The 10,069-nt window shown below is 44.9% G+C and overlaps 1 protein-coding gene across 1 annotated transcript in view; it reads left to right on the top strand.

The window, feature by feature from the left end:
• The first annotated feature begins 5,464 nt into the window (after positions 1 to 5,464).
• Positions 5,465 to 10,069, top strand: part of dnajc12 (DnaJ (Hsp40) homolog, subfamily C, member 12) — a 32,037-nt gene continuing 27,432 nt past the window's right edge. Inside the window, exon 1 of the mRNA XM_072557959.1 lies at positions 5,465 to 5,636. Coding sequence (XP_072414060.1) covers positions 5,559 to 5,636 — 78 coding nt within the window. The 5' untranslated portion in view covers positions 5,465 to 5,558. The remainder of the gene's footprint in view (positions 5,637 to 10,069) is intronic.

Genomic DNA, 10,069 nt, shown 5'->3' with positions numbered 1-10,069 from the left:
GGGGATAAGTGAGGAAGGGGGTGAATTGAGTGGGGGGATAGTGAGGAAGGGGGTGAATTGAGTGGGGGAGATAGTGGGGAAGGGAGAGAACTGGGTGGGGGGAGATAGAGAGGAAGGGGTGAATTGAGTGGGGGAGATAATGAGGAAGGGAGAGAACTGGGTGGGGGGAGATAGAGAAGAAGAGGATGAATTGAAAGGGGATGTAGAGTGGAAGGGGGTGAATTGTATCGGGGAGGAGGGTAGAGAGGAAGGCGGTGAAGTGAAGAGGTGGAGAGATGGGGCAAAGTGAGTGAGTGGGGTTAATGTGAGGATCGAGACAGTTAAAGGAGGAGTAGGCATGTAAAGTGGTGAGAGGAATTAAATGGCAGAGGGCTGATAGAGGGAATAAAGTGAATAGAGGTTAAAGGGGAAGGCAGTGGTGATAATGTGCACTGGGATGGGAGTGTTCGGTTCCCTTCCCGAGCTTTCACACACGAACTTCTGCAAACAGTGAAAGTTTATTAAAGCTTTCCCTGAAAACCTTTATCATTGAATAGCTTTTCACTACCCTAGTTAGTTATCTCTACAGTGATCCTGAATGACCAATCAGGACTCACCAATTGGTCAATCTGGGATACCAAGTGTTAGCGCGGATGAAATGACATCAGTCCGAGCCCAGAGTGCGGTTCAACAATCGGTAATGTTTATTGATACAGTAACACCGGCGGAGACCAACCGAGGTCCGAATCTCGGCTGTTCTGCTGTTCCCGCGCTCTGCTACACATTATATACCTTTCTTTGTCAGGATGTGAGGATTTTGAGTATGAATGGGATGATCGTTCCCCATCATCGCTGGAGTAGGTGCAAATGGTGGGTTTCCTGCCATCCCTGGAGAGTTGCAGTGTACACACAATAGGGTGCTCATTGGATTATGGAAACACGTCCTAGTACTATCTGCTTGTCTCTCTCTGTGAGGGCTGGAGGCTAGCACCCCCCTTTGTTCCCTTGGGGTGCTGGTGTGTATTAGTCTGTTCGTTCCTGTCAGGATGGTTCTGTATTGATGAATATGGGTGTGTTTCAGTCAGTCTCTTGATTTGATTAGGAGATGGGTTTCCATATTATTAGCTCCGGAGTTTCGGTCTATGAGTGATGGTTAGTGTCTGGCCTAGTGTGGATTCGATCTGTCCTCTGGCTCCCATCTCCCGGTCACGTGGGGGTGGACTGGCAGCTGCTGAGTTCTGTGGGTTTAAGCTGCGGCTGCCGTTTAAAACACAAAATGAATTCCTATAGTTTTACCGATGTAGGCATAGTCCCGTGGCAAATTCGGGGCGGCTCTGATGCCCGCTTGCACCAAGGATATGCTACCATCACAGATGTGGGGACCACTCCACGGTAATATTAACCAGCAAACCCCCAGAACTTGGGGGAGTGATTGAATTGACTATGGGAACAATGTGGGAGAGGAGGTGTTGGTTTGGCACTAACCCTTCCCTTCCCTTCTCTTCCCTTCCCTTCTCTTCCCTTCTCTTTTCTTCTCCTCTCCATCTTCCTATCCTTTTGCATTCTGTTCTATTACTTTGATGTACCTATGTAAGGTATGATGTATCTGGTTAGCATGCAAAACAATACATTTCACCATATCCCACTGAAAGTGACAATCAAATCAAACCCATTGAAATTCATGTGGCAAATCAGAGCTTTCTGAAATTTGGTCATCTACATCCCCTCCCTCAGGAGATTGGACAAACCTGGTCTAGATGATTTCAACCTCAAAAGCTTATATGTTTCATTCATGCTGACTCTCTCTGCATTATTTGCCCCCTTGTTCTGAACTTCTGCTAATGTGTTCCTTCAGGAACTCACTTGTATTGGGCTACCTCATTTTCCTTCCAGGAATTTCAGTCCCTTGCCTTTTGGCGATTTTCTGTCTGGATCTGCTTATCAATTGGCTGTGCTTATTGTTTCATCTCTTCATTCTGGTCAACTTATGAGAACTTAGAACTAGGAGCAGAGGTAGTCCCTTCAGTCTGCTCCACCAATTGATATGATCATCTTTACCTCAACTCCACTTTCCTCAACTCCACTTTCCTGCCAGCATCCCCTAAACCCTGTAACCATCATTAATATAAAATCTGTCCATCCCTCTTTAAGTTTACTCAATGTCCCAGCATCCACTGCTCTCTGGGGTAATGAATTCTGTAGATTCATGACCTTTTTGAAAGAAGTAATTTCTCCCAAGGTGGTTCACTGTTGCCCACAATCCCTGGCTTCATCCAACATTTTCAATGCATCCCTTAAACTGGCTAGCATGCCTTTGAAGCAATCAAATTTCCTGAACAACTCTAGTCGCCATTTACAATTTGTGTTCCAATGCTTTGGTTGTGTCAATTTATGACAATTACCATCTCAGATAAAAGGAGATTTGCATTGATATACATTGATATATTAGGAGAAAGTGAGGACTGCAGATGCTGGAGATCAGAGCTGAAAAATGTATTGCTGGAAAAGCGCAACAGGTCAGGCAGCATCCAAGAAGCAGGAGAATCGACGTTTCGGGCATGATTCTCAAGCTCCTTGGATGCTGCCTGACCTGCTGCGCTTTTCCAGCAACACATTTTCAGCAAACATTGATATATTGTCTTTGACAAAGTCAGGACATCCCAAGTTATCCACAGTCTGTTTTAAAGAGTTGTAAAATAGGTATATTAGAATTACAATTTGTGTAACCTCATCCCTGCCCCCCCCCCCCAGCCTAATACAGTATAAGGGGCATGTCTTAGGAAAGGACCAAGGTCTAAGCCAGTGTGAGCATACTCAGCTCAAACTCCCTATTTCCCAGTTTCTACCAGGCAGGAAGGGTTAAAACTGGCACCACCGTTTGTTTTCTTTTGGGAATAAGTTACCGGTTAATTTTGGAAAATGAATCCAATCATCCGGCGTCATCTTAAAACCCAGAAAGCTGGAACTGGGTCTTATTGGTGAAAATAGGCAGCTGTTTTACTCAATCTCCACGATGGCTCAGTGGTTAACATTGTTGTCTCACAGTGTCACCCTCGGGTGACTGTCTGCATGGAGTATGCATGTTCTCCCTGTGTCTGCTTGGTCTTCCTCTGGGTGCACCTGTTTTCTCCCACTGTCCAAAGGTGTGCAGGTTAGGTGGATTAGCCATTGCAAATTGTCCTGTAGCACCAAGGAATGTGCAAACTAGGTGGATTGACCATAGGAAATGCAAGGATGGGGTGGCTCTGGGTGGGATGCTCTGCAGAATTGCAAGAATCAAATTCAATATCTTATGGTGAGTTTCCAGAAAATTGTGTTTATCTTATATATGATCCCTTTGGAGACCAACAAACCAAAAGAACTGAATTTAGTAAACAGGCCCAAAGATACACCATTGTTAAGATTTTGCTGCTTACAATTTTTGCTTTAACAATCAAAGGAACATTAATATAAATTAATATATGAGTATAGTCAGTGTAACCTAGAGACCAGATAGTATCCTTGTAGCACAGTCGCAGTGCCTGTACATAGGGGTCAAAATGTCTATGTTCAAATCTCACCTGCCTGGGAGATTGTAACAAGTTTCAACATGCAGATTTTATTTTTTTTTACATCAAAGGGCAATGCTGTGTGAAGTACTGTTCTTTTTTTTCTTTTTTATTATTCCCCCCCACACTACCGCCTAACTGCGGTAGTGCTTATTTTTTCCCCAGCACCCATGGAGTGTGTGTGTGCAGGTGTGAGACACAGTGAAAGCCACAAAGTGCACGAATCTTTATTCAATTTCCACCACCAGGAAGATAGGAAAAACACCCGAGTGGCCAGTGACAAGCACTGCCCTTCACATCAAAGGGCAATGCTGTGTGATCAAAACAGTGAAGGGGAGGGTAGGGACTAAATCAAAATAGAGTTGGAGGGGGAAATAATTCACTCCACTCCCTGCGGCTCCCACCTCTCCCCAGATTTTTTTTAAACTATCAGTTACTGATTACATTGCAGGTGCAACAAAAATAGATCTCACATATTTACTGGAATCTGATCATCATCCCTTGACCTTCAGTGGAATTATTGTTTCCGAATCCCTAGTATCAGCATCCTTGGGTTACCATTGACCAGAAGTTGAAATAGACCACTTTGTGATCCCAATATGTAAAATTTCAGAATGAAACCTGACTTGATAGATCATATTTAGTGACCTGTCACTAAGACATATTCACACAATGTTGCCAATTTTCTCTAACCACAGAACTGAAGTGTAGTACACAAAATAAGAAATCAAAAAATAACCTAAGGTATCTAAATGTTGAAGCATTGTGTGGTCTCCTGTACATTGGGGAGACTGGACGCCTCCTAGCAGAGCACTTTAGGGAACATCTCCGGGACACCCGCACCAATCAACCACACCGCCCTGTGGCCCAATATTTCAACTCCCCCTACCACTCTGCTGAGGACATGGAGGTCCTGGGCCTCCTCCACCGCCGCTCACTCACCACCTGACGCCTGGAGGAAGAACGCCTCATCTTCCGCCTCGGAACACTTCAACCCCAGGGCATCAATGTGGACTTCACCAGTTTCCTCATTTCCCCCTCCCCCACCTCACCTCACCTCACCTCACCTCACATCACCTCACCCTAGTTCCAACCTTCCAGCTCAGCACCGTCCCCATGATCTGTCCTACCTGCCTATCTTCCTTTCCACCTACTCACTCCACCCTCCTCTCTGACCTATCACGATCACCTCCACCCCCACCCCCCTATTGTACTCTTTGCTATCTTCCCCCACCCTCCCCTCTGACCTATCACCTCCATCCCCACCCCCGTTCACCTATTGTACTCTATGCTACTTTCTCCCCACCCCTATCCCTACCCCTACCCCCCTCCACCCCCCTCTCATTTATCTCTCCACTCTGCAGGCACTCTGCCTCTATTCCTGATGAAGGGTTTTTGCCCGAAAGGTCGATTTTCCTGCTCCTCGGATGTTGCCTGAACTGCTGTGCTTTCCCATCACCACTCTCATCTAGACCATATGGTCCACAGTCAACTGGTCTCTGATGGAAATCACTGTTCTAGAATGACCTTCTGACCTGCAACCTGCTGGGATTTCCGCGCTACTGCCATTCTTGCCTCAAGATCTATCAGCTCTAGTGTGCTCTTTAGACCAATTTCTTTAAACAAGCTTTTGGTTTGCACTTGATATCTGCTGCTACAGCTCAGCGTCACATTTTATCTGAACACTAAAGTGCGCCAGGACAAATTGTCCCTTTAAAAGCGCTATATCAATACAATCTGGTATTTGTTTTGGAATTCATTTCCTCGCCTTCTATTCCGTTTTGTGTCAGTTTTAGGTGAGACGTGTGTTTGTCTAATATTGCAGAGAGCAATAACTGAGGCTGTCCACCTGTGGCTGTTCAAAACTACATGTCCCAGGAGGCTGGCCATTCCTCTCACTGTGTGCATGTGTGAGATTAGCAGCAAACACAGCCAGTGGGCGGTATATCCGCTGGGCAGGACTCTCCGCCGTGTATAAGGAGCTAGTCGAGCAGCCAGACGCTGGAGCTGGGCTGAGGGACATCGTTCCAGATGGACGGTATACTGAACCGCAGCGCTCAGGATGCCGAGGATTATTACCAACTGCTGGGCTGTGACGAGCTGTCCACGGTGAGAGATCTCCTTCTTTCATTAACCTCACAGTATTAAACTGACTCAGAGCAACGCTTTGGAATCAACACTAACTAGGTTGTAGTTTGGTGTGGGTCAGCTTGTAACTTGGTGTTGATCGGTTTCTGGATTGGTATTGGTCAGTTTTTAGTGTTGCGTTGACTAGTCTTTAGTTTGTTATTGAGCCGATTGGTTTTACACCAAACTACTATTTTTTTTTTCAATATTCAATGGTTTGTGGGTGATGTGCCACATTTAACATGTGTTTCTGAAGATAGTCATCATTGTAGTCAGTGTTTGTGGTTTGGACGAGACAGTGATAGTAAGTGTAGCTGTATTTTGGAGGTTTGAAAGGGTGTTATGTCTTGAAAGGTGTCATGGCCAATATTTGTCCTTAAAGATGCCAGGAAATAATACTTCAGCTGCACCTTATCACACTGTTCTCCACAGGAGCATGCTATACACAATTTGGTTGCCACATTTCTTACACTTTGGAGGTACCTTCCTGTCTGAAAATGCCATAGGCTATCCCTGATTTGTTGAATGTGCAACAGCTGTGCAAGTCTATTATTTTTGTTTCTTTTGCTCAGTTTGGAGCCAGTGCTGACCTTGTTTTGTCTTCATGCTGCAATCTGTGCATATCATTGAGTGAATTACACAGCAGTGATGAAGACTTTTTTTTTGCAGGAAACACATAACTAGTGAATGCATTAATCATAGTGATGTGGTACACGTGAGAAATATTCTAGACAGCTAAGCTGTTGTAGATGGTAAGTCCTTTATATCTCCCCTGGGGTACATGTGTGCAAAATGGTTTCAATAAATTCAGGCCATGCAGAAGTCATTTGTTTTGCTAGGACTCCGTGTAGTTGTTGGGTTTGTGGTCCCTACATTTTATAGAAGTCATAGAATTCCTACAGTGCGGAGCAGGTCATTTGGCCCATCAAGTCCACACCGACCCTCTGAAGAGCGTCACACTCAGACCCAACCCCCTACTCTGTCCCTGTAACCCCACATTTCTCAAGGTTAATCCACCTAATGTACACATCCCTGGACACTAAGGGCAATTTAACATGGCCAATCCACCTAACCTCCCAATCAGACAACAAGAGGAATCCAGAGCACCCGGAGGAAGCCCACGCAGACGCGGGGAGAACGTGCAAACTCCACACAGTCAGTCGCCTGAGGCAGGAATTGAACCCGGGTCTCTGGCGCTGTGAGGCCCGGGTCTACATATGGTACCTGTTGTGAAATGACTATGATTGTATGACTCTACAGGTAAACAAATCACTATAAGTAACACCACTGATTAATAAGGCCGGGAAAAGGAAATAAGGAACTGGACATTAGTTTTGGAGAGAGAACATTGAAAAGCAGTGTTATCTCCAGCCTTGGTTAGATCACTCTTGGAGCACACTGCACAGTTCTAGTACCAAGTCATATGAAAGATAAAAAATATTGGAGAGGGTCAAAAACTGATTTGCAAGTGTGATATCAACACAAAAGAAGTGTATTTATCAGGAAAGGCTGACCAGATTGAGGCAATTCTCTGTAGAAGAGATAGCTAAGGACTGACCTAGTATGTTGAGGTTATGAAGGAGTTTGATAAGGTAAATGACAATGTGGAGAAGATCAAAACTAGGAGACATAAAAATAAGATTGTTGCTAACAAATCCAAAATTTGATTGAAGAGCAAAATTTCCACCCAAAGGATGGTAAAAATGTGATAATCACCAAGCAAAGAGTAGTTAAGAACAGGGAAAAGTTAAAGGAGAAGTTAGAAAAGTACATAAGGGAGAAAGGAATTGGAGATTGTGTGGGTGAGTGAGATGGTTGAGGGTTGGGGATTTGCACATGTATGGAACATCTACATCTCAGCTGAATGACCTGTCCCTGTGTTTTAGACTCTGTCATTCCATTGCAGATACAATTTCAGGAACATGATCACTTCTGTTTTTTTCGTAAGATTTCAGTACAGTAGTTTGAGCGTGCAATAAAATGCAGTTCCATAGAATCCTTGCAGTGTGGAAGCAGACCATTTGGCCCATCAAGTCCACACTGATCTACTGAAGAGCATCCTACCCAGACCCCCGTGCCCCCCACCCCACCCCACCCCACCCCACCCCACCCCCTCCACCAATACTCTGTCCTGATAACCCCACATTTTCCATAGTTAATACACCCAACCTACACATCCCTGGACACTATGGGCAATTTAACATGGCCAATCCACCCACCTTGCACAGCTTTGGACTGTGGGAGGAAGCTGGAGGAAATCCGCACAGACACAGGGAGAATATGTAAACTCCACACAGACAGTCACTCGAGGGTGGAATTGAACCTGGGGGTCCGTAGTGCTGTCAGGCAGCAGTGCTAACCACTGAGTCACCGTGTCACCCAAATTCAATGTACTTGGTGACTTTCTCACTAAACATAAGCGCATTATAACTAAAAGCAGGAGTGAAAACTTCAGCCCCTCGAGCCTGCCCCATTATTTAATACGATCATGGCTGATCTCATCTCCACCTTAAACGTCACTTTCCTGCCTGCTGTCCATACTCTTCTGTTTATCTCCTCCTTAAATTTACTCAATATACTAACATCCACCACATTCTCAGCTGGTGAATTCCACAGATTCATGAGCCTTTAGAGAGAAGTAATTTCTCCTCCTCTGTTTTAAACCTTTTATCCTAAAACCTAAACCTCTTGTTCTAGATTGTTCCACATGAGGACACATCTTCTCAACATCGACCATACTTCAGTTTGATTTCCTTTCATTATTCTCAACTCCAGACAGTATGGGTCTAAATTGCTCAATCTCACTTCATAAGACAAGTCCCTCATTTCTGGAATCGATCTAGTGAATCTCCTCTGAACTGCCTTAAGTACAACTACATCCCTCCTCATTCTGGATTAGTGGTGCTGGAAGAGCACAGCAGTTCAGGCAGCATCCAACGAGCAGCGAAATCGACATTTTGGGCAAGAGCCCTTCATCAGGAATTCCTGATTTTATTCCTGATGAAGGGCTCTTGCCCGAAACGTCGATTTCACTGCTCGTTGGATGCTGCCTGAACTGCTGTGCTCTTCCAGCACCACTAATCCAGAATTTGGTTTCCAGCATCTGCAGTTATTGTTTTTACATCCCTCCTCAGGTAAGCAGACTAAAACTGTACACAACAGTCCAAGTGTGGTCTCACTAATGCCCAGTGCAGTTACAGCAACATTTCCCTATTTTTATACAGTATTCCTTTAGCAATAAATGCCAAAATTACTTTTGACTTCCTTATTACCTGCTGTACCTGTGTACTTATTTTCTGTGATTCATTGCGACTGACTTGCATATTCTGCCCATCTCTCTTCTGATCTTTTGGATTGAGGTTTTAATTGAGAATGTTGATTGTTGATACCCCACGTAAGCAGCAGAGCCCAATGAAAGATGAGGCTATTGCCATTCGCAACCAATCCAACCTACCCTGTCTTAACCAGATAGGTACTGTACTCACTTTCAAACAAGTAACAGGGCAGGGGCAGGAATCCTCTCTAACATTCTCAGGTACCCCATCCTGGGAGCTATGGCCAATTGTAGGGCACATTTGGTAATCAAATGTAGAACCTTTTGGACTATATGGCTCAGTTATGAATTATGTTGTATCCATTTTACTTCTTCCAGCCTGTTAGATCCTGCCTAAACTCTGCTGTCTCCTCTAGGGTTACTCTGGAATGTGAAGATCCTCCCTGTTTCTTTTCTCTACCCAACTATCTTTGTAAGGCCTTGCTTCCTGCATGTTCCACCTTCACCTGGAAAGAAAGTATAGAGAACCCATGAGCCTTTCATTATGTTTGAAATGGTCTGAGACTAGCCTTAGTCATGTTGCTGTCCTGGTTAACTCACTGGGCCCAGCTCCACCCACCATTGTCTCTGACCTAGCCTTGAACTAGCCTGTAGGTTCTCTCCTATCCTCTCAGATCCACATTCTGAGCTCATTTTGTCCATGAGATCTACCTTGCATTTACTTGACCTGGTTCCCTCTAAATTACTGGATTTGTGGTGCTGGAAGAGCACAGCAGTTCAGGCAGCATCCAACGAGCAGCGAAATCGACGTTTCGGGCAAAACCTTTCAGGTTTCGCTGCTCGTTGGATGCTGCCTGAACTGCTGTGCTCTTCCAGCACCACTAATCCAGTATTTGGTTTCCAGCATCTGCAGTCATTGTTTTTCCCTCTAAATTACTGATCACCCACCATCCCTTCCTGGCCCCAAACTCGCTGATGTTGGAAATGGTTCCCTTTTGTCAGGTACAGAACTTTTCCTTTCTATTCAGCCATCATTACCCTTCTCCTTAAAAATAAAACCCTCCTTCAGTGCCACTGCGTTTCTGTCCTCTTGAATCTTTTGTTGTTTGTTCCCAGATCTGTGTCCATCATTCACACAATT

This window comes from Chiloscyllium punctatum, chromosome 38 (genome assembly GCF_047496795.1).
Source record: "Chiloscyllium punctatum isolate Juve2018m chromosome 38, sChiPun1.3, whole genome shotgun sequence".
Lineage (NCBI taxonomy): Eukaryota > Metazoa > Chordata > Chondrichthyes > Orectolobiformes > Hemiscylliidae > Chiloscyllium > Chiloscyllium punctatum.
This window is presented reverse-complemented; position numbering and strand designations above follow the sequence as displayed.